Source organism: Mixophyes fleayi, chromosome 3 (genome assembly GCF_038048845.1).
Source record: "Mixophyes fleayi isolate aMixFle1 chromosome 3, aMixFle1.hap1, whole genome shotgun sequence".
Classification (NCBI taxonomy): domain Eukaryota; kingdom Metazoa; phylum Chordata; class Amphibia; order Anura; family Limnodynastidae; genus Mixophyes; species Mixophyes fleayi.
In genome coordinates, this window is record NC_134404.1 from 210,399,930 (window position 1) to 210,426,219 (window position 26,290).

The 26,290-nt window shown below is 41.8% G+C and overlaps 1 protein-coding gene across 1 annotated transcript in view; it reads right to left on the reverse strand.

The window, feature by feature from the left end:
- ARHGAP18 (Rho GTPase activating protein 18) overlaps nucleotides 1–23,677 on the reverse strand; it is a 127,780-nt gene extending 104,103 nt beyond the window's left edge. Inside the window, exon 1 of the mRNA XM_075203059.1 lies at nucleotides 23,398–23,677. Within this exon, the coding sequence (XP_075059160.1) occupies nucleotides 23,398–23,441 (44 nt within the window). The 5' untranslated portion in view covers nucleotides 23,442–23,677. The remainder of the gene's footprint in view (nucleotides 1–23,397) is intronic.
- Between the last annotated feature and the right edge of the window lie 2,613 nt (nucleotides 23,678–26,290).

Here is a 26,290-nt window from a genome sequence, read left to right on the forward strand (position 1 = left end):
TGGCTGAGGGGGTCATATCTTGGCTACTGGGAGTTGATTAAATGGCTGAGGAGGGTGATAAAATGGCTGGGGTAGGGGTCATAAATTGCTCGGATTTAATTAAATAGCTTAGGGGGTGATGAATTGGCGGGGAGTGGGCGCTGAAATGACTGGTGGTTGAGTGATGAAATGACGCAGGGGTCATGAACCAGTCACTGAGGGTAGATGTATGAAATGGTTGGGGGTGATGAAATAGGTGGGTAGGGTTGATGAAATGGCTGGTGGGGGGGTCATGATCTCTGTATTGCGTGGCGTTCATGAGGATGCTCTCAGTATTGTGTAATGGTCACAAGGATGTTCTCTGTGTTCTCAGCAGTCATTAGAATGCTAAATACTAGTAAAATGCATCTGGTAGATGTTTGTATTTGATAATAGTTCACTGACAACACAGCTTCATATATTTTATTGTCTATATATGCCTGTGCTAGGGGGTAGTTTTATCTGGTCATAATGGAGTGTTGTGTTTAAATTAAAGAGCCTAATCATTCAGGGCTTGTTGACATTGTTCATTCTAACATAATTTTTGCAGATTTTCAAAAGACCCCAACTTTTCAGAAGCTAGCTAGAAGACAACAAAGCTGCAAGAACAAGCAAGAAAGAACAGCCGGTAGTCACAACTGCAAGAACAGGTAATAGAGACTGGCACAATCTGTCTAAATTTCAATGCTGGAGAAAATTATAGGATGTTAATTTAATTGGACCAGGGAGTGATAGCTCGGAGATTTACTCTGTATGAAAAACATCTTTATCTTCAAAATGCCTGGTTAATATTCCAGAATAATCTTCTACTAACAGGTTATAGGCCAGGACAACCGTAAAATTCAACGTAAGAAAAATGTCTGTTTGTAGCAATTCAACGAATTTCACAGTGGACAATCTGACATGCCAAAATAGCCAGTCAAGGAACTTTTATCTGAAGATACCGCTAATTATACAAGGAAATATACGCAAGAAACAAAGCCTATTCCACTCTGAGATCGTTGGATCGAGAGTGCTCAAAAAGCATCTCCCTTAGCATAAAGGATGATGAAATTGTGCATATGTAAATGCAAACATGAGAAACGATGCAGAAATGCATGAAGGAGCATATTTCAGCAATAAACTGTATTTAACCAGTAGACTCTATAAATCTAAGATGATTAATGACCAGCATGCATTAGTAAATAAGATCTACAGTCAGAGCTGGATTAAGGCTCTGGTGGGCCCAGGGCACTTAAGACAGGGGTCCCCTATGATGTAAATTAGTTAACATTTTAGACAAATACACAAGCAATACTGTGTGCACTACAATTAGATGCACATCTCTCTGCCTTCACGAGCAGTACAGTGTGAACCGGGACATACCTCCCATCAGTCCTTGCAGTCAGACCAAATCCTGACTAAGCGAGACAGTCATCCAAATAGGGACTGTCCCACCAGATTTAGGACAGTTGGCAGTTGCACACTGCTGGAAGGGATTATTGGATCACAGTAAGAACAATAATTGGAAAGGGCCAAAATGTGTGTATGGGGCAGTTTACATATGTGCACAGTACGATCTTTAACATAGAAACGCAGACAAAAAAAATTAAATGGAGTTTTCTATGGTAATTGTGCTGTCAGTACACACTGAGATTTGTCTCAATTTCTGGACCAAAATACCATAAGCAGCATTTCAGTTCTGTCCGGAGCTTGAAACATGTATGTACTGTCCTCACATTTCCCATATAAATCAAATTTTTGTAGGATTACATCAGGCCCAGTTGCATTCACAATTCTATAATCACAGTGAAACACATCCACATAACATCCAAGCAGACCTGCATTTCACATTTGTAATCATACTATACTGACACCTACACCATGTTCCCTCCCACATTATACTGACAGGGCTGCCAAGAGGAATTTTAGGCCCCGGTACAGCAACTTCACGGGGCACCCTCTCTGCCCAGCAGCTTTAAATAACGCATGCCCCTCTCTGACAAGCAGCTTTAAAAACTCATGCCCCCAATCTGCCCAGCACCTTTAGTCACACATGGTCCCCTCTCTGCCCAGCACCTTTAATCACACATGGTCCCCTCTCTGGCCAGCACCTTTAGTCACACATGGTCCCTCTCCAGCACCTTTAGTCACACATGCCCCCTTTCCAGCGCCATTATTCACACATGCCCCAGCACCCCTTCCTCTTACCTTATTCTCCACTGCACAGCACACAGGACGGGAAGATATCCAGCAGTCTGCCCTCAATGAGTACCATGTAACCGCTACAGTCACATGACCATGACCTGGTGGGTCATGTGACTGCAGTGGGATTTAGCCACTACTGATCCCCCCTGCGACACCCGTGAGCAAAAAAAAAAAAAAAAGTACTTTAAGAAAAAAAAAAAATTCAACTATGTTTTCAACTATAGATCTTCAGTGGGGCCCTGGGCCCCCCAGGCAGGTCCGGGCCTGAGTGATTTGTACCCACCCCCTCTCGGTGCCCCGGTATACTGACATCCACACTATGCTCCCTCCCACATTACAATGACACTCACATTTTGCTCCCTCCCACACAATGCTGTATCTCGTCTTCTAAGTTCCCAAATAATTATTTCACTTTACTATTGATATTGTTGCTTCACAGTTTTTACAGTCGTGGGTGCATATTCAATTAGCTTTGCGGTCTGAGAATACGAGTGGCTGCACAAGTCCCGTTACTGCAACACTGCAGATTTCAGTGCGAACCCCAAAAGTTTGCAAAGGGAAATCTGCAATGTTGCGGTACCGTATTATTACTTTACACGCACAGTCGCGTGTAATCTCGGACCGCAAAGCTAATTGAATATGGATATTTGTTGATTGTCAACTGATGACCCACAACTCATAACCCTATTTTGAAATGACATTCTGGAAAGGTGTTGTTTTATTCTCAGTATTACCTACAAAATGATTTGCCTTCAGCTCCACCAATGATTTCCAGTACTGCAAGTTGAACACTGGCTTATGGAAAGAAACTTAAAATGATTCTAGGGGGGGTATTCAATTGTCCGCGGGTTCGAGTGCGGAAAAACTATTACCGTTAATACGGTAATCTCTCGCTGGATTTCAGCTCGCAGCTCAGGAGCTGAGTAAATTTATGATTAATTAACAGTTTTTCTGCGCAGGATTACCGTTATAATCCTGTGTGGACCGCGGGATTTTCGGCAATCCCGCGGACATTTGAATATGCCCCTATATGTTTGATCAAAAAAACGTTATTCATCCATACAAAAATCTATAGTGCTGTAATAAAACTGATGTTTATGTAGTTCAAGTGTACAATGCACACAGACCCACAATCACAAATAAGAGGTCCCTACAACTATTTTGCTAGGGAAGCAAACAGGGTTGCCATTTAGGGGTTCACCACTTGAGTGAGATACAGCTGCTGCAACCCAAACAGAAGGCTGAGCCAGTGTGTTATATGCTACCTCCCGTGTCTGGAAGAGCCTGATAGGACTCCACATACCTTCCTGTGGCTGCTGGCCCCGGGGCTGCCCTATACTAGAAGTGGAGCGGACTGAAGGGTAATTAGCTCTTCTGATATGATCTGACAACTGTCACCAGGTTAAATTAGTTGTCAAGTACTATAATATGTATACATGTACATATAGATGGTATCATATATACAGTATATAAGCACAAACATTTTTAGAGACGCACTCACAGGACTTAAAGTATGTATTTATTAATTGTATCAGGCAATCAGTTCTTTCTCAAGATCTAAGCGATTGCCCAAAACATTAAATAAATAATCACTTTTGTTCTCATTCTTGAAGTCCTGTGAGTGCATCTCACTATGTTTTCCTGTATTTGGCTGTTTTCAACATGGACTGCATAGTCTTTTTTATTTTTTTTACATTTAATTGCATTTTGTACTGAAAATGAGTAATGCTACTGAATATTTTTAATTTATTCGGCGTTAAGTGCTATTCGCTGAACAAGCTGGTCACACTCCTTCGTGTACTGGTCACACCCTCTCCAGTTAGGCATGCTATTCGGTGAGGACCTCATATTGGTTTGCCTGGTGGATTCTTCATGTCCCAGTCCGACCCTGCACACAAGTGTATGTGCAATATAAGGTCACATCAGAATGCATGCAAAAAATACTATTATCAGTATAATCATTAATCTAAATATGGATTAGAAAACAAAATGTTTCTTTTTTACATTCAATACATAACTGAACTTGCTGTACTGTACATACAATGCATCTTACTTGCATACACATGTTTTGTGCTTGCTAGTAGCACAAATGGATAGGTTCTGATATGAGCTCCAGGCTGCCTGACGCTTTTGGATGACAGTACACAACTGCTAAAGCAAAAAATCCTGGATACTGTAAAAGTAGTGGTCGTTGGTAGCTACACTGAATGTAATGATAACTTGTAGGGCTCACAGTCTCAGGGTGGTTATGTTTTTTAGGGGAGATATAAAAGTAATAACAAACAAGGTATACACTTAACTATACATATATGAATGCAATATAGCGACGATTATGAAATACAGAGGACCTGGGGCCTGATTCATTAAGGATCTTATCTGTCATTTTTTGCTTATCTTAAGCTAATCCACTCTGTTCATGCTCAGAAAAGGGAGATAAGAAGCAAAATCCACTGCATAAGTGAATAATTTCTTACGAATAGGATGAAAATCGATCTTTACTTCACTCTTATCTCCCTGTTTCTTCGTAACAATAAGCATCTTACCTTTTGCACAAGATAAGATCACTAATGAATCAGGCCCCTGCTTTCTTCCAGATGAGATGGGGTCCTAGGCTGGCAAATGGTTTTATTATTGGTATACCTGGCACCCCACACTCATCACATATATTTTATATCGTCTGCCTTTTAAGATGGTATGACTTATAAAGCCATCTTTTTCAGGTAAATAAATACCACAACTGTTGTGGTTATTTATTTATTTTTAATATAGATTATTCTAATTTTGGCAATAAACTGATGTTCCTGGATGGTCTGCCCAGAATACTGCATGCCTACCTTCTGTTTTTGATTGGAAAGTACATAAAAACTTTTTCTATAATTCACTGGATGGCTGACAAAGAATTTCATCCTTTGGTATGCTTAGACTGCCATCTAATGGCAAATATACAAACTTTTATACCAAGATATTTAGCAGTGCAATGTAGAATTAAAAGTGTCTGGCATTGTATATTTATATGTTTATGTGATATAATAAGAGGGAACACATGAGGGCATAATTTCCGAAGCACACTGGGGACCTGATTTATTAAGGAACATAAATTCTGATATGTGCCATATTTTATGTATAATCATTCAGGGACTGGACATATGCATGTAGTCAATGTACAGTAAGGGCGTGCCAAGCTCCAGCGTACACAGCAATGTCCAATTCAAGCTTTGGGTATCTCAAAGTATGTGTTTTTCTGATGTATCACTTGCACCAGCTACAGGTTGGGGAGCAAATGTATCAAGCTGTGATTTTTTTCAGCAATTTCAAATTGCTGCAAATCGCTTAGGCTCACCGGCGAGTTTATGCACAAAGTCGCCATATGTATTAACCTGCGATTTTTGATATTTCAAAAATCCAATTTTTCGGCACTGCATGTCAGTTTTAACTAATAATCATTTTTGCCCCTCTAAACAAGAAATCATGGTTACCCTTATAATTAAATATTAATAATATATATTAATAATATAAATATTATTATTGTGCCTCCTGCTATGCTAACATTGGCCAGCAGTGGAAAGCTAATCTGTTTGCTTGTCTCGCCTAACCAAAGCAGCGTGTTGATTCTAACGAATTACAGCAATCTTGGGCGCTATATATATATATATATATATATATATATATATATATATATATATATATATATATATATATATATATATATATATATATATGAAAGAGTGCAACTTGAGCGTGCAAAGAAGCGAGAAGAGGCAGAGAGCAACAGGAAAAAAAGGGAAGAAGCACAAAAACTGTACAAGCAGAAGAAAATGGAAGCCTATAAAATTTTAAGCACAAAAACAAAGAAGGGACAGCCAAACTTTGTTGTTCAAATGGAATACCTGCTGAAAAAAATACAGAGCAAATCTTAATTTATTTTACAATGGTTTCTTTAACAGCATCATCAGTGGTTGGTTAACTATTTCGCTGCATCCTTTCCTCTGAGGGGTATTTGCAAAATTAATTTTTTTTTTATTTTTTTGTAGGGAAATAAGAGCTTTTTAAAAACCTAAACAGGATTTTACCAGAAACAAAATAAACTTGCAAATATTTGGGCAGCACGGTGGCGTAGTGGTTAGATGGGGTCATGAGTTCAATTCCCGACCATGGCCTTATCTGTGAGGAGTTTGTATGTTCTCCCCATGTTTGCGTGGGTTTCCTCTGGGTGCTTCGGTTTTCTCCCACACTCCAAAAAACATACTGGTAGGTTAATTGGCTGCTAACAAATTGACCCTAGTCTGTGTCTGTCTGCCTGTCTCTGTGTGTCAGTCTTTCTCTGTTTCTGTGTGTGCGTGTGGGTGTGTGTTAGGGAATTTACACTGTAAGCCCCAATGGGGTAGGGACTGATGTGAGTGAGTTCTCTGTAAAGCGCTGCGGAATTAGTGGCGCTATATAAATAAATGATGATGATGATGATGATATATATATATATATATTTATATATAGGGGCATATATTGGGACAGCACGGTGGCGTAGTGGTTAGCACTTCTGCTTTACAGCACTGGGGTCATGAGTTCAATTCCCAACCATGGCCTTATCTGTGAGGAGTTTGTATGTTCTCCCCATGTTTGCGTGGGTTTCCTCCGGGTGCTCCGGTTTCCTCCCACACTCCAAAAACATACTAGTAGGTTAATTGGCTGCTAACAAATTGACCCTAGTCTGTCTCTGTGTGTGTATGTGTGTGTGTGTATGTTAGGGAATTTAGAATGTAAGCCCCAATAGGTCAGGGACTGATGTGAGTGAGCTCTCCGTACAGCGCTGAGGAATTAGTGGTGCTATATAAATAAATGGTGATGATATATATATATATATATATATATATATATATATATATATATGTATGTATGTATAATAAACTGGTATTCTTAGAATGGGCCAAAGTAAGGATTTCAGTTACATCTCTTTAATGGCGATTTACTGTCAACTCATGCTTTCATACATCACTGGGTTCAGTGTCGTCCCCAAGAAAATCGTTGGTAAAGACAGTTTGCAGCTTGATACAATTTGCTCTGGTGTAAGTGCTGATTATTAGTGATGTGTTTGCAATCAGGAGCAACAGTAACAATGCATTTTAAGTACAGTACACATTCATAATATCCAAATAAATGTATTTTATGGAAAAAAAAAAATTTTTTTTTTTTTTATTTAAAAGTTTTATCATTAATGACTCTGATTCTAATTCATTAAGTAAAAAATTGAGTAAGTTTTCTCCTAGACAAAAACATGTTATAATGCAAGGGGTGCAAATTAGTTTTCTATTTTGCATATAAGTTAAAGACTGGCTGTTTTTTCATGTAGCACACAAATTCTTGATAGCTTATTTGTACACTGAAATTTAAAGTTGACATTTGTGTGCTACATGAAAAAACAGACAGTATTTAACTTTTGGGCAAAATAAAAAACTATTTTGTACCCCTTGCATTGTGACATGGTTTTGTCCAGGAGACTACTTGCTCAATTTTTTACTTAACTTTCCTCAGGCCCTTTATTATTACAGGTGAGATTAAACATTTTTTTATCTGTGCATTCTTTTGTGACTTTATATTCCACATATGTATTGGACACAACTTGCAGTGTATTATCTGTTTAGAATAGAACACACCTCAACAACAGATGTATCTTTACGTGTGTATGCCCGATTTATGTATGTTTTTAAAAAATGACAAATACGTCCCTTATGTGTGCTTTAATGAATCTGGCCGCTATGTGCAGTCAAAACTCCTTGGTTTTGCACTGCTTTACTGCCCTCTTTCACTTTTGGGTGATGCCTTAGCAAACTAGAAGTGCTTCTAAGAAATCGGAAGGGCAATAATATCTGAAGAGACCACTTTAGAAAAGCGTAAATGTCACATCAAAATCCAACCTCCTACCAGTTTACAACTACCTTTTATTAAAATATTTTTTGTTCATTTTCTCCTAATATACTTGTGACAGGATGGACCGCCTATGCCACCCTGTCTGCTGTTGCTGGAAACCGGCTGGGCTTACTTTGTCACCGTTCCCTTTTGTTATCCCAAATGCACCCTCTTGCTGCAGTATGAGGAGCTTACAAATGCTGCCACCACTGGACTCATAACTGGCATCCAGTGCTGGGTTTCGCCTGGGTAACTGACGCTGCTAATGTACTACTTGCGGGTATACCTGTGCTGGTACTCCTGACCTCTTGCAATTGATCAGGGTTGCTGTGGATGGATCCCCCCTGGCCTATCACACTGGCCAGAGCTGCTGGGGAGCAGGCACAGCGGTGGTACCGGAAAAGCTGGGTTCAAACCTCAGTAACAGCAGGGAAGAGATTAGATTTTGGGTCTAATCTGTAGGTCACAGGAATAGAGAAGTTTCCAAGCAGGTCTTTGAAGCAAGTATTGTTTATTTACTCACACTGGTTGAATGTACCAGGGGCAGATCAGATGAAGCAAGAAAGAACAATTTTCAATACGAGACAGTGTTTTTTATACAGATTTGAACACAGCCTCCCAGCTAATTTTAGAATCCGGATGCAATTTGTTTACCCAAACATGGATTTACATGCAATGCAAAGCTAGCAATATTTACAATTCTCTGTTATGTGCTAAAACTTGATGCTTGCATTATCTGAGATCCAGTAACGCTAGACAGCCAGGCAGCGGCCCCCTGCTGGGTATACAGGGTAAACAGGTTTTTGTCAGCAAACAGACTTCCTCTAGCAAAGATACAAACCCAAACAATAACACCTTCATTCAAAATTCATCCCAATGTAACACGATAAGTGCATTTCAAATTATACATTGGTGCCTGCACCTCTGCTTGAAATACATTTCTACAATAAATTATTTCTACATGATCCAGCCACAAATAAGTTATTTATCACTGATCCAGTCATAATACTGCTTTATTTAGCTTAATTTATGACTATAATTAATCATGAAAGTGGTATCAGGACAGTATTTATTACATGTTACTTTCTGTGTGTTACACTTTTTATTACAAGCGCAGAGTTCATTTAGAAATTGATTCCTTTAAAAGCAGAGGAAGAGACACAAAGTCTGACAGTTCTTGACTGGTGCAAAATTAAAGTCCTTTTGTGTAATGTAATCCCACTCTGCAAAATGACATCTCTGTGTCTACTACTGTTATTGGCAAGGAACATTATGACTTTTTCTGCACTTCTGGATATGTCAACATCTTGCTCTGTAAGTTTTTATGGGCTTTGGTGAAGATTTAGGTATTCTTATGCAAATGCAAATCAAGACGCACAGCAGGACCAAAGTTGATTTTGAGCTGCACCCTGGCTTTTTTTTTTTTTTTTACATTTATGGTTTAAATATAGGTAACAAGTGCTGGTAAGATTGTTCTACAGTGGAAATGTTACAGTCGTTTCTCCAATTTCAGGAATAAGCTATGGATAAAACTTGGGTTACCTGAATTTTAAATTAAGGTCGAGTGTGTTTTTTACCTACTGCAAATTACCCTGGTGTGGAAGGCCAGATCCCTCTTTCCAGACTCAAAGGGCTGTAGGTGCAAATTACATTTAATTCTTAGTTCAGATGTAAGCATTGGTCCATGCACAGTCCATCAAGCACATTCTTACACGATGCAAAAGGACTCTTTGGGCCTTAGTTTATTATTTTGCACATAAATTAAATACTAGCTGTTTTTAATTTAACACACAAATCCTTGATAGCTTTATTCATACACTGAAATTTAAAGTTGATCTAGGACATGCCCTACACCAGGCCTATCCAACCTGCGGCCCTCCAGGTGTTGTGAAACTATAAGTCCCAGCATGCTTTGCCAGTAGACAACCAGTTGATAGCTGGAAGGGCATGCTGGGACTTGTAGTTTCACAAAACCTGGAGGGCCGCAGGTTGGACAGGCCTGCCCTACACCAAATATAAATCTGTCCCCACATTTTAAATTTACTTCCCCCTCCAATGCATGGTTTTGCCAAGGTGCAAAGTTCCTCTATTTTTATGCTTTGCTCTCATTGATGACCTCAGGCCTTATGACTCCATCTACCTCCCAGTGTCAGACGTAACCGGAAAGTAGATGGAGTAAGTTGTACATAAAGAGATATATGCCAGAATGCAAATAACCAGGTACACACTTGCATAGATGGAATAACCAGGAACACACTGGTGTAGTCAGAATAACTAGGAACAAACTGGACAGATTGGAGTAGAAGAAATAACCAGGAGCACACTGGTGAGAATGGAAAAACCAGGAACAAACTGGAGTAGATAGAGTAACCAGGATCACACTGGCACAGATGAAATAACCAGTATCACAATGATGTTGATGGAACAATCAGGAACACACTAGAGAGGATGGTTTAACCAGGACACACTGGAGCAAATTACTAGGAAGACACTGGAGCTGAATTCCCAGGAACACACTGGAGGACCCAGTAGCCACCGTATCAGAAAAGGAGACTTCATAAACTGGCCCAATCTTATGTTCTGAGCAACTATATATAGTGGAAGGCCAACAGGGGGTTTGGAGGCTGTAGCCAATGTTGAAAATGGAGAGTTACTAAATGGAATGGGCATGCACCTGAGGAACCCACGTCTAATAGAGACAGTGAATAGAGAACAGTGCCACCTGCATAGTAGGGCTCTATTTTATTTATTGGCATGAAACACAGTGTGTGGGAAACAAGGTAATATCATTTTAGTGATGGCTACAATTGTAGCTGCAGCCATAGTATTGAGATTATTAGATGGTACATCGAAGGTCAGGATTGGATTGTCCCTGTTATGTTCAGACAGCTTCATACTTTCAGAAACGTTTTGGAAACATTATTTCCTGTTTTGCATCATTCCTTATCTGGAATCATGGTGTTACTTTAGTCAGGCTTTTGTTTTTTTTGAGTGGTGTTGTAATGGTGTTAAAACTATCAGCACACACATAATAATTATCTGTAGCTTGAAACATGCTAGGGCACAATTGAACATTTTCAAAGTTGAGCAATGATTGATGAGTGATGAAACTTGATGGCAATTTTCCTGAGTTCATCTCACATGTGTCTCCATGTCATGGATATACCCTTAATGAATCACTGGTAAATGTGGGAAAATAATTTGACACAGTATGAAGCAGATAGTGATGGGGTGGGTGTGGGGGAGAGAGGGGTCTTGTCCTTTTTACACTGCACATGCTGCTAGTAAAAGAGTTCAATATAAAGCCTCTTTGAAAAACACAAAATAGCACTAAACAAAAGCAGGGATGCACGATGATGCTCCAATAAAACTGAAAAGTGTAGAAGTAAAATTACTGTTTTGCTACACATTATATTTTACATAGTATGGTTGCAAAAAACACAGGTCGATCAAGTAGATCATCTTATAAATTCTAATAGTGTTGCTCCAGGGGAAGTAAGGAAGAAAATCCCCAGTGCGACAATTGCTATTTTAGTTTCATAGTGGTAAAAACATTTCTTTCTGATTCAAAAAATGTCAATCTGATCAATCACCACCATAATGTTCTCTATTATATATTGACTACTGCCTATTATAGCTACAGATACAATCTCTGGTAAGGCATCTGATACATTTTTAAATACTGTTAGGGCATTTGCCATCACTCCTCCATGTGGCGAGGAATCCCACAGCTTAACTACCCTTACTGTAATGTACCCTTTCCTATACTAATGGTAAAGCTTTCGTTCTTTCATTCAAATCTTAGGACACTTTTTCCTCTGGATTTGGTACACAATATTAATTAGTCAAATCTTTGTAGTAATCGTGTATATATTTATACATATTTATTAAGTTAACAACCAAACAGTCCAGCGCAAAAGTGTGATTAAAGGATAGTTAAATTATATGTGTATATAAACATATGCACACGTATAAATGTATACACATATATACATATACACACATACACATACACAAATGTGAAATAGATTATAAGAAAAATCAAAATAATAATCCAGATAATATAGAAACCAGGGCAGAATTCAAAAGCCGATCACCATAGAATCAAAAGATATATAACACTTTAATAGTAGATATAATAAATAGCATACAAAAAATCAGCAAATAATGAATCGATAACACAAGCCCTGATAAATAGATGTTAATCGCAATATAATAATCGGATAGGCTAGAGCAATGTTGAATATGATAGAGTCAGATGTCCATAAATGAAGGAAATAGTACCCCACTAACATATGTCTATAGGACTAATAATTATTTTCCACAAGCACGGGAAAACAGCAGAGTGATTAATAGATACATACGAACCAGACTGGCAAGCCCTCTGATGTACAGAATGATATGAATACCAGGGTGATGTAATGCGGACAATCACCCTAATACTCCGTAATATTGAGGCTTGCTGGCTTGTAGCTGTCTCTCCATAAATTGCTGTGTAGTCCAGATATTGAATTAGCAAGCCCTCTGGTATTCAAGATAATGGAGGATAATTAGCGACAAACAGACAGCCGCCCTGATGCTCCATGATCCAGTGGCTCTCCGGCTTGCAACTAAACCATTGAAAAGTGCAGTCCAGAAATCTGCCCGGGCAGGGACAAAGGTAAAAAGGTAAGTGGTTCCACAAATACTTCTATCTCCGTAATCTGTCTATAGCGATATGCTAGTCCTTATCCATACCAATTCAATGGACAAAATGCAAGTGCCAAATGTTAGCAAATTGCCTGACGCATTTCATCTTCACTCTGCTGTTGTCCCGTGCTTGTGGAAATTAATTATTAGTCCTATAGAGATATGTTAGTGGGTTACTAATTCCTTCATTTACGAACATATGACTCTATCATATTCAACATTTCTCTAGCCTATCCGATTATTATATTGCGATTAACATCTATTTAACAGTGCTTGTGTTAGTGATTCATTATTTGCTGATTTTTTATGCTTTTTATTATATGTACTATTAAAATGTTACATATCTTTTGATTCTATGGTGACCGTCTTTTGAATTCTGCCCTGGTTTCTATATTATCTGTATTATTATTTTGATTTTTCTTATAATCTATTTCACATTTGTGTATGTTTATGTGTGTATATGTATATATGTGTATACATATATATGTGTGCATATGTTTATATACACATATAATTTAACTATCCTTTGATCACACTTTTGCGCTGGACTGTTTGGTTATTATTATATGTTTTCGGTATCGAGTAGCAATTCTCCCTTTTTTTCTCAGCTGCAGTGTGTGTATTTGGGGTAGTAACAGCCCAGCGTGGGAATCTTTCTTTTTCTTTTGCTGATTATATTAATTAAGTTACCTTTTTCTAACCACCTTTTAACCCGTTCGCCACTGAGGTTTTTGTCACCTCTGTACTGAGCACTTTTGGGTTCATCACATATTTATTTAATGGCACTGATCAAAAATGATCAGTATGCAATAAATAAAAGAGTAACATCATTTGAAAGAGGGAACTTCCCTTTTTCAAACAAGGGTACCTTCAGATTTCTAAGTGCCAGGAATAAGGAGATAGAGGCTCTAAAACAACCTCCCCTTATCCCTGGCATTTCCCATAGACTTAATTGGACTTTGCAATTTCCAGTGTTTCTTTGGCAGTGTCAGAAAACCTACAGATCATGGTGAGAAGTGAGTTTTATTAACCCTTTAAATGCAGAGGAAGAGTGGGACTCGCCATTAGCACTTTAGAGGTTCATGTAGAGGACGAGTCCCATTCATCCTTAGCACTCAAGGGGTTAAATCTCTCATGTTCTCTTATGTCATTCTTACACCCAAAACTATATCCCATATTCAAGGTACAGTCTAACTAGTGACTAGAGATGAGCAACTTTTCCTAAACTAAAAATATTGGCCTTATTCTGCATTCGGCCATGCAATTTTGCAAGTGGAATGTGGTCTTAACTGTTCCCAATCATACCCGCAGCACAGCACAGCACAGCAGAATGAATTGATAGTGTCATCCCAGTTATGTTCATACATAGCAAAATATGAATTTACAAATACAATGTGGAATGACATTGATTTAATGGTGTAGCCAATGTACAAGTCAAACTGTATATCATTGGAACTTTACAGCAAAAGGTCTGTTTCATTGCAAAACACTCGATTTGTGCAAAATTTCAGCTCAACTTTGACTTATACAATGGAATTTTTTTCTGCAACTTTTGATGTATGCACTGGTAATATTATGCATTACTGTCACTCACCGGACTGTGAGTGCTTCTTCCCGGACATTTAGGAACCGTGGCCGTCCTCCATCCTGAGGGACTGCGCATGCGCAGCCCTTTCTATACCTCCAGTGTATGTTCCTTTAACTTAATTGGCAGATCAGGCAACCTCCCTATATTAAGCACCTGTGGTCATCACCACATTGCCTGATCTTGGAGTCTCATTCCCCATGAGTCTCTGAAGGTGTTCCTGTATTCCTCGTGTATTCAGCGCTGCTGATTCCTGTGGTTTCCAAACCACTTCTACCTCTGTGGTTTCCAAACCACTTCTACTCCTGTGGTTCCCATACCACTTCTACCATCTACTGTATCATCGTGACTGTGAGCTGATTCCTATCCGCTGCCTCCGTGCACTACAGTCTTCTAAATCACTTCAACGCTATTATTATCATTGTGACTGTTTGCTGATTCCTATCCGCTGCCTCCGTGCACTACAGTCTTCTAATTCACTTCAACGCTATTATTATCATTGTGGCTGTTTGCTGATTCCTATCTGCTGCCTCCGTGCACTCCAGCCTTCACTTCACATCCACTCACCTGATCATCATCAAGTTCCTGAGCTGATTCCTATCCGCTGCTTCCGTGCACTACAGTCTCCAGCTTGCAACTCGCCTGTGTTCATCATTGTGACTGTTAGCTGATTCCTATCCGCTGCTTCCGTGCACTACAGTCTCCAGCTTGCAACTCGCCTGTGTTCATCATTGTGACTGTTAGCTGATTCCTATCCGCTACCCCTGTGCATTGCCGCCTCATCTCAGCTCTCCTGTGTTTCCAGTCTACTGCTCACGTTGCCATCCGCTACACTCCTGGATCTACAGCTCCTGGTCTACTCTGCCATCCCGTGTTCCATCACTGTGGGTCCTGTTGGTTGCCCCTGGTTACCTCCGTGGGCGCAGAGTCCTGCTGCTGCTGTCAGTGCTATCGTCCATCTTCTGCTGATCCGCTCTCCACGCCTTCCTGGGTTCCCTGCTGGTCTACCTACCTGTGCGCTGCACCTGCTAGACCACCGCTTCACCCATCCAGGGACTTTGCATCCTGCCGGCCTCCTGCCGTTCAGGTATCTCTGCACTTCTGTCTGACTGCCTTCTCCTGAACCACGGTATGCATACTTCCCATTGACTGTGCTGTGTATTGCATACCTTGCTGGACTGTGTTGGTTCTCCTCTGGAGTGTACTATCCGCTGAGTCTATTGCCATCATTGACTGTGTTATCTCATGCTGGATTACTTCAAGAGACTTTCTATATTGGCAGTGTTGTTCAGTCATTTATACATTTATATTGTGCATATTACTGTGGATCAAAGTCAAGGTGCCCGTGTATATATTGTGCATATTACTGTGGATCAAAGTCAAGGTGCCCGTGTATATATTGTGTTGCAGTCTCTCCCCGTGCACCTCCTCACATATATATTCAGTGGTACAACTTGCTAGTGGCAGACCACTGACCCCTGTTTCCAGTTTCTCCTGCTCCAGTATCCTCTCACATAGCAGTGGTACAACTTGCTAACGCAGACCACTGACTCCCCGGATACCTCCACTTGGATTCCATTCCTTCACTCAGACAGCGGTACAACTTGCTATCCGCAGACCGCTGACTCTCATCACCTCCTCGTTTCTGTTGGACATTCCTCCTCACTATAGCAGTGGTACAACTTGCTACCGCAGACCACTGACTACCTTCACGTGTCCTTTGTCCATACAGTTCCTCGTGTATTACTACCTCCATATTGCCAGTGCTGCTAGTCATAGACTTTCCTGAGCATCTCATCATCTGCTATTTCCTGTTCCGTGATCACCCTGCTACCAGAGTACCATATTACCACCTATACTGCTCTGGTAAGCCTATCACCTGGTGATCCCTGGGTAAAGACTCCTAGTGCCCGTGACAGTAAGATCAGGCCATGACAGACCCAGATACGGAACCTACCGCTAAAGAGATGCTGCAGCATCTGGTCAGCCGTGTGGAGCAACAGGATGCTTGCCAACAGCTGTTACTTCAATGTTACCAATCATTAACCTCCCAAGGAACATCTGGACAGACTGTTACAGCTAATATTGAAGCTCCTGTGCTTTCCTCCGTTTCCCCAGTGCCATCCCAGGTGTCTACAGCTCCTACGCTTCACCTGCCTACTCCGTCAAAATATGACGGGGACCCCAAAACTTGTAGAGGTTTCCTTAACCAATGTTCAGTCCATTTTGAACTCCAACCTCAAAATTTTTCTACCCATCGTTCCAGAGTGGCCTATCTTATCTCATTGTTTTCGGGTCAAGCCCTGGCTTGGGCCTCCCCCCTGTGGGAAAGAAACGATCCAATGCTACAAGATAGTGCCAAATTCATTTCCACGTTCCGAAGTGTGTTCGATGAACCAGGTCGTGTGACCTTCGCTGCTTCCAGCATTCTTCGTTTGCGACAAGGCTCCCATACTGTAGGACAGTATGTCATTCAATTTAGGATCTTAGCCTCTGAACTTCAGTGGAACACTGAAGCATTAGTTGCCGCCTTCTGGCAGGGGCTCTCCGATAAAATTAAAGATGCACTGACTACCCAAGAGCTTCCTTCGTCACTAGAAGATTTGATCTCTCTTTGCCATCGTGTAGATATGAGATTTCGTGAAAGAGAGTCTGAGAAAACAACAGCTGTCAAAGCACCTCTTCGTTTAAACCCTCAATTTCGTCCAGCTCCATCCTCTGTGATTCCCATGGAGATAGGACGTTCCAAATTATCCTCAGAGGAAAGGAAACGAAGAGTAAAGAATAGACTCTGTATCTATTGTGCTGATTCCACGCATATGCTCAGCTCTTGCCCTAAGAGATCGGGAAATGCCAGGCCCTAACTAGTTCTGGAGAGGTGAAGTTAGGGTCCCTGGAGTCCTCTCCATTGTCTATGAAATCTAAAGTCTGCGCTTTTGATGTTACGATTTCCTTTGCTACCAAATCCTTTGAGTCACAGGCATTGATTGATTCCGGAGCAGCAGGAAATTTCATTTCTAAATCACTAGTGAATCAATGGTCCCTACCAGTGATCACTTTAAAAACACCCATTACTGTGACGGCTATAGATGGATCACGCCTCATCAATGGTCTCATCACCCAGAGTACGTCTCCAGTAACCCTTCAGATTGGTGTACTACACCATGAAGAAATTTCGTTTTTAATTCTTCCAGTTACGACAAGTCCGATTGTCTTAGGCCTTCCATGGCTTCAGTGTCACTCTCCCCAGATTGACTGGCGCACCCCTCAAGTTACGTCTTGGGGGTCTGAATGTCACCATCGTTGTCTCTCTCAAGTTATTCCTCTTAAAGTACAGCGATCTTCCATCTCATCTTCCTCCCCGGGACTCCCTCCTCAGTATGCTTCATTTGCCGATGTGTTTGATAAAGCTCAGTCTGAACGTCTTCCTCCTCATCGTTCTTGGGATTGTCCGATCGACCTTCTACCTGGCAAGACTCCTCCCAGGGGTCGGGTCTATCCTCTCTCGTTACCTGAAACTCAAGCCACATCTGAGTACATACAGGAGAATCTCCAGCGTGGGTTCATTCGACCTTCCACCTCTCCCGCTGGAGCTGGGTTCTTCTTCGTCAAAAAGAAGGATGGATCATTACGCCCTTGTATAGATTTTCGTGGACTCAACGCCATTACTATCAAGAATCGGTATCCCATTCCGCTGATCACTGAGCTATTTGATCGCATCAAGGGAGCTCGGATATTTACTAAGTTGGATCTTCGTGGTGCCTACAATTTAATTAGAATCCGTTCCGGTGACGAATGGAAGACCGCGTTTAACACCAGAGATGGGCATTACGAATATTTAGTAATGCCCTTCGGGCTGTGTAATGCCCCCGCTGTTTTCCAGGGTTTCATCAATGAGATCTTTCGGGACTTATTATATGTATGTGTCGTTGTCTACCTAGACGACATATTGATCTTCTCACAGGACCTGCCTTCTCATCACCAACATGTGGCAGAGGTCCTCTCCAGACTACGGAAAAACTCGTTGTTCTGTAAATTGGAAAAATGTTCATTCGAGTTACCCCAGATTCCCTTCTTGGGGTATATAGTTTCCGGAGTTGGCCTGAAGATGGATCCAGACAAAGTAAATGCTGTACTACATTGGCCTCAGCCAACTACTCTTCGTGCCATCCAGCGTTTTTTAGGTTTTGCCAATTACTATAGACGCTTCATTCAAGACTTTTCATCCATTGCATCTCCCATTGTGGCCCTAACTCGGAAAGGGGCTAATACTAAGCAATGGTCATCTGAGGCTCTCCAAGCCTTTCAAATCCTCAAAGAGGCCTTCTCGTCTGCTCCCATTCTGCGACAGCCTGATGTGACACTCCCCTTCTTCCTAGAAGTAGATGCCTCTAATGTGGGCTTAGGAGCTATTCTCTCCCAACGCTCGGAGCAACAAAAATTACATCCTTGTGCCTTCTACTCTCGGGGTCTTCTGCCCGCAGAGAAAAATTATACTATCGGGGACAAGGAGTTGCTGGCCATCAAAGCTGCATTAGAGGAATGGAGATACTTGTTGGAAGGAGCTCGCCATCCGGTGACGATCTTCACGGATCATAAGAACTTGTCATATTTGCAATCTGCTCAATGCTTGAACCCTCGTCAAGCAAGATGGTCTCTTTTCTTTTCCCGCTTTGAATTAATTATAACCTTCAAACCAGCCGCTAAGAACAAGAAAGCTGACGCTCTATCTCGAGCTTTTGTGACGTCCTCTGATGTGGAAGAGGTTCCCAACCATGCTATTCTAGACCCCAAATGTATTTCTCTGGCTGCTTCATCCACCAAAATGCTACCATTTGGGAAGACCCTTGTGCCTCCTACTCTGAGGAGGAAAATCCTTTCGTGGTTCCATGCCTCTCGTTTTTCTGGACACGCCGGTGAACACAAGACCTTTGAGATTCTCTCTCGTAGTTACTGGTGGCCTTCAATGAGGAGAGACGTCAAAGAGTTTATTGCTTCCTGTGATTTATGTTCTCAGTTCAATCCTCCCGCAGAACTCCAGCAGGGTTGCTGCGACCACTACCCATTCCGTCCAAGCCTTGGACCCATATTAGTATGGATTTCGTTACTGATTTGCCACCAAGTAAGAATCACAATACTATTTGGGTAGTGGTAGACAGATTTTCGAAGATGGCCCATTTCGTCCCTCTGTCCGGTTTACCTTCCTCGTCTACTCTGGCTGAACATTTCATTAAAGAAATCTTCCGCATCCATGGATGTCCGTCTGAGATTGTGTCGGATAGAGGAGTACAATTCGTTTCCAGATTCTGGCGGGCCCTTTGTAAAACCTTGGGCATACGATTAGCACTCTCATCGTCTTACCATCCGCAATCTAACGGACAAACGGAACGAGTCAATCAAGATCTTGAGACTTTTATTAGGATGTTCTCTTCAGCCAACCAAGACAACTGGGTAGAATTGCTCCCTTGGGCTGAATTCGCCCATAACAACATGTACCATGAGTCATCATCCAAAACTCCATTCTTTGTGGTCTACGGTCACCATCCGTCTTTTCCGGAATTTCCTGCCCTCCCGCCCACCCAAGTTCCTGCTGTGGAGACTGCTTGTCAAACCTTCAAAAATATCTGGTCTCAGGTCAAAACCTGTTTAAAGAAGACATCTAATAAATATAAGTCTTTCGCAGATAAGAAGAGGCGGGCTATTCCACCACTAAAAATTGGAGATCGTGTCTGGTTATCTACCAAAAATATTCGTTTGAAGGTTCCATCTATGAAATTCGCCCCTCGTTTTATTGGTCCATATAGGATCATTCAAATTATCAATCCAGTATGTGTTAAACTTCTTCTTCCTAAGAATCTTCGGATTTCCAATGCCTTCCATGTGTCCTTGCTCAAACCTCTCATCATCAACCGTTTCTCGACTCCTCCCTCAGCACCGCAGCCAGTTCAAGTTCATCAGGAGGAGGATTTCGAGATTACTGAGGTATTGGATGCAAAAATTTCGCGAGGAGTCCTCCGTTTCCTCGTTCATTGGAAGGGCTTTGGTCCTGAAGAGCGTTCATGGATCAAAGCTGAAGATCTTAATGCTCCTGCCCTTCTGAAGAAGTTTTATTCCAAAAATCCGGACAAGCCCGGTTCCAGGCGTTCTGTGCCCACCTTTAAAAGGGGGGGTACTGTCACTCACCGGACTGTGAGTGCTTCTTCCCGGACATTTAGGAACCGTGGCCGTCCTCCATCCTGAGGGACTGCGCATGCGCAGCCCTTTCTATACCTCCAGTGTATGTTCCTTTAACTTAATTGGCAGATCAGGCAACCTCCCTATATTAAGCACCTGTGGTCATCACCACATTGCCTGATCTTGGAGTCTCATTCCCCATGAGTCTCTGAAGGTGTTCCTGTATTCCTCGTGTATTCAGCGCTGCTGATTCCTGTGGTTTCCAAACCACTTCTACCTCTGTGGTTTCCAAACCACTTCTACTCCTGTGGTTCCCATACCACTTCTACCATCTACTGTATCATCGTGACTGTGAGCTGATTCCTATCCGCTGCCTCCGTGCACTACAGTCTTCTAAATCACTTCAACGCTATTATTATCATTGTGACTGTTTGCTGATTCCTATCCGCTGCCTCCGTGCACTACAGTCTTCTAATTCACTTCAACGCTATTATTATCATTGTGGCTGTTTGCTGATTCCTATCTGCTGCCTCCGTGCACTCCAGCCTTCACTTCACATCCACTCACCTGATCATCATCAAGTTCCTGAGCTGATTCCTATCCGCTGCTTCCGTGCACTACAGTCTCCAGCTTGCAACTCGCCTGTGTTCATCATTGTGACTGTTAGCTGATTCCTATCCGCTGCTTCCGTGCACTACAGTCTCCAGCTTGCAACTCGCCTGTGTTCATCATTGTGACTGTTAGCTGATTCCTATCCGCTACCCCTGTGCATTGCCGCCTCATCTCAGCTCTCCTGTGTTTCCAGTCTACTGCTCACGTTGCCATCCGCTACACTCCTGGATCTACAGCTCCTGGTCTACTCTGCCATCCCGTGTTCCATCACTGTGGGTCCTGTTGGTTGCCCCTGGTTACCTCCGTGGGCGCAGAGTCCTGCTGCTGCTGTCAGTGCTATCGTCCATCTTCTGCTGATCCGCTCTCCACGCCTTCCTGGGTTCCCTGCTGGTCTACCTACCTGTGCGCTGCACCTGCTAGACCACCGCTTCACCCATCCAGGGACTTTGCATCCTGCCGGCCTCCTGCCGTTCAGGTATCTCTGCACTTCTGTCTGACTGCCTTCTCCTGAACCACGGTATGCATACTTCCCATTGACTGTGCTGTGTATTGCATACCTTGCTGGACTGTGTTGGTTCTCCTCTGGAGTGTACTATCCGCTGAGTCTATTGCCATCATTGACTGTGTTATCTCATGCTGGATTACTTCAAGAGACTTTCTATATTGGCAGTGTTGTTCAGTCATTTATACATTTATATTGTGCATATTACTGTGGATCAAAGTCAAGGTGCCCGTGTATATATTGTGCATATTACTGTGGATCAAAGTCAAGGTGCCCGTGTATATATTGTGTTGCAGTCTCTCCCCGTGCACCTCCTCACATATATATTCAGTGGTACAACTTGCTAGTGGCAGACCACTGACCCCTGTTTCCAGTTTCTCCTGCTCCAGTATCCTCTCACATAGCAGTGGTACAACTTGCTAACGCAGACCACTGACTCCCCGGATACCTCCACTTGGATTCCATTCCTTCACTCAGACAGCGGTACAACTTGCTATCCGCAGACCGCTGACTCTCATCACCTCCTCGTTTCTGTTGGACATTCCTCCTCACTATAGCAGTGGTACAACTTGCTACCGCAGACCACTGACTACCTTCACGTGTCCTTTGTCCATACAGTTCCTCGTGTATTACTACCTCCATATTGCCAGTGCTGCTAGTCATAGACTTTCCTGAGCATCTCATCATCTGCTATTTCCTGTTCCGTGATCACCCTGCTACCAGAGTACCATATTACCACCTATACTGCTCTGGTAAGCCTATCACCTGGTGATCCCTGGGTAAAGACTCCTAGTGCCCGTGACAATTACATACGTGTATACCCCTTTTTTTGCATTGTGAGGTTTTATTCACCTTTTCTGTCTCTTCCTGTGTGTGCCACAAACAAATAAGTTCTCTTCAATCTCAGTTTACCCAATTTTATTTCATTTTAAAGTACAAGTTATTAGCATGCCTTGCTTGGCACCAAAACTTCATTCGTCTATATTAAAATTCATCTGCATTCCAGACCCAGTTTACAATTAGGTGTAAAGCTTTCTGAAGCAAGTTTCTCTCCAGCTTTGTGTAAATAACCCTTCATAGCTTAGTGACATCAGCAGGTATAAACATTTTACTTACAAGGTCACTTACAGGGTCATTATTAATAATTTAAAAGGACAGGGCCCAATACTAAGTTGTAGGGTACACCACTAATAACTTTAACCCACTCTGCGTATGTTCCACTTATATCTTCCCTCTGTCTTTTCATCTCTTTCGTATAATTTATCAATAACTAAAATCAGGCTCACAGGTTTACAATTTCCTGGATCTGATTTTGTTCCCTTTTTAAAGATTGGTACCACATCTTATGATGGAGTCCAAAGTATAAGAAATAGTGTTCTATCAATTACTTTAGCACATGTAGGTGGATGCCATCTGGACCAGATGCTTTATCTATCTTAATTTTGTTTAGAATTAACTGGACTCCTCCTGTGTTAGACAAGTAACTTGTAATATCGCGCTTAGGGTATTGCTACAATCCTATTTCCTGACATTTTTTTCCATTTTGCTAATACAGGCAAACAATTTTTTTTTTAAAAAAAATCATCTCTTTATCGTCTACAAATAGGTTTCCTAGTTTATCATTTAGTGGCTTATTAATTACTAAATTAGCAAATACATATGATGTGTTAGTGGCATTGAGAACAACAACCATTACTTGGAGTCATTTTAATAAAATGATTGATCTTACCTGTTCTGTATGTTGATCACAAATTTATTCACCATAGCCTCCATTTCATGTAGAATAAACTGCTTAGTGATGTTTCAAAGCGAGAACAAATTCTGTCATTCCTACTAATAAGGACATCTTCTTCTTATGGAGTACTATTGTGGTTTCTCACCCTATTTCAGCTGAGGAATTTGTCTTAGATTAGGTTAAAAGAAGGCGAACAAATTAAATTCTATTTGCCCAAATCTTTCGTTGCAGAAAAATATAAATTTAGTGCTCCCAGACAGTCCAGACTCCTAAAGGCGTACTAGCAAAAAGGAAGCAATTTCATCATTGTGTTACTAATACTCATTAACAAATTGTTTACCTTTACACCGATCTTTGCTCAACAGATCAATATAGTCCAAGCATTACTCTCCGAAACACCATGTGAACACAAAAAGAGAACAGTTATTTTGGTGGGGTCATTATCCTACATAGTTCTGTAAATAATGGACTGGTTACCAACTTAAATCTCTGCATTGCTTCACAAAACAAGGGTTACCAATGTATTATTGATGACATCACTATCAATGTGTCACTAATAAGTCATTGACCTGGTCCTGGCTTGTCAAAGATAGATTGCCTTTCTAATAATTTTGATTTAATAAAGTTGATTTATAATTGATTTATTTGTGTTAGTAGGTACATTTTCACTAACAGCTTCACAAAACATTGTATGTGTTTATTTGTTTAGTCACATGACTGGAAATGTGTGCTTTTTTTATAATCCATTAAATTACAATTGTTGTATAGCTGGTAATCAATGCAACTGGAGAGTTTCAGAACTAGACCTTTCTAAAACCTTTGCAATGGGGTTGCTCTCAATTTATAAATAATGCTATATGAAATCTGCAGCAGCTTGTAGGAGGTTATTTACAAAGTGCCAAATGGCCATCACAGTTTTGGATCAGCTGGGTGCCTCAATTTGTCCAAGTTTACCTAGATTTCCACCAAGGCTCATAGTTCTATGGAGCAAAATGGTCTCGTATTCAGAGGAGCAGCAGGCCCAGGGGAGGAGCTAGGCAGAGTAAAGGACATGAATTGCACACCAAATCAGAGCTGCCAGGTTCATATTATATATTAAAAGGACCTGTGTTGTGCCGCCATGTTGCACTTTAGTGGAGAAGCACATTTCCAGGTGCAGGCCGAGCAATGTAGTAAAATGCTTCACACTAACAAAAGTCTCCAGTAATAGAGACAGTGCCCATGTTCCCATACTCTCATTATTATAATGTAGCAGGGGTGCCATGTGCTGTGCAGCCAGGACAGCATGTTGCCAGGGGAACGAGAGGTGAAGCAGAGTTCATCCCCTTCAGTGTCACAGGGCTGGGAGGAGTGACAGGAAAGGAGAAGATAAAGCACAGTGAGAGGTGCTGGAAGAAAGGAATGGGTATTATAGAGTCAGGGGAAGGAGAGATATCTGAGACAGAGCCGTAACTAGGGTGGTGCGGGCGGTGCCGTCGCCCCGGGCGCAAGCCCGAGGGGGCGCAGCAGCCGCCCGCTACCTTCCCCTCTGTGGCAAAAATAAAAAAATGAAAAGAAATTGTGGCCCCTCCCCCCGCTCGTGACACCCGCCCGCGCGACTCGTGCAGGAGGGGGGGTGCCGCGAGTCTGGGGAGGGGGGCAGGGGGCGGATTTAAATCTAATTTATATTTTTTTGTAGGAAAAGGACCATCATCAGCCCGAGCTAATCAGGGACGCCCTGACTAACTAGTGGCCAGCCCCGGCATTGGTCTGCTTTCTTCTTCGTCCCTACCCTTCCTGCTTCTCACCACTCTATTGCTACTCACTCAGCATGGGCTGTCAGTGTCTGGAGTAGCATATTGGTTTTTTTCACTTTCCAAACTGCTGCAGACGCTGGAAGCTCTTATCAGTGTATGAGCAGGGACGTCATAAAAACAAAACGGAATTGAGAGGGGGGAGAAAAAAATCACTGTTACACATCATCTTTGCCTGCACCGCCAGGGAATAGCAAGCAGGGCTGCCAAGAGGAATTCAGGGCCCAGGTACAACAAATTCATGGGGCCCCCCTCATAGTTGAGTAAGCCCTCAAATTTTTTAGCCTTTGGTCATACATTCAGGGGCATGGCAATGCACCGTTGGGGGCGTGGCTAGCCTAACACCGGTGCAATTTTTTTTGGGGGGTGTGGTCATACATTTGGGGCGTGGCAATGCGCCGTTGGGGCGCGGCTAGCACTAGATCCTGAATTCACCAGAGCGTCACATATGTCCCAGCACTCCTGACTTTTAAGACATCTAGCACCACAGTGTAGTATACAAAGAATGCAGTGTGTACACAAAGAGTTCAGTCTTGGCCTGCACCTTACATTGGGCACGACACTCACCAAAAATTCCCATTGTCCCTATTAGAATCACAACATTTCACACACTCTGCTGCTCTCTCCTACCTGTTCTTCTCACTTTCACCGCCTGTGACTGCTGCTTTCTTTAGTTGCGGCTTGTCCGGATCCTGAAATGTTGGAGGACCTATTTGAAAAAAAAAAAATGGCTACATTTAGAAAATTACAGCCAGCCCCGGCGTTAAATCAATAGCACCCACAATTAATAATTAGGCCTTCCTCCAGCCCCAACATTAAAATAATAGTATTCACATTTAATAAATAAACCTATTTCCTTTCCTGCAAACAGCCCCAGCAATACCTATTTCCCGCAACCATCACTGCCATTAATAAATTCATAGTCACATTTAATAAATAGACCTCATTCTCCCTAAACTCACCCCCATATTCAATAGCCCCAAACCACCCCATCTTAAATTAATTGTCCTCACTATTAAATGTGCCTCTCCCCTTTTTTTTTAACTCTGTGCTTCTCTCCCCTTTTTTATTTATTCTATGTTTCTCTCCCCTTT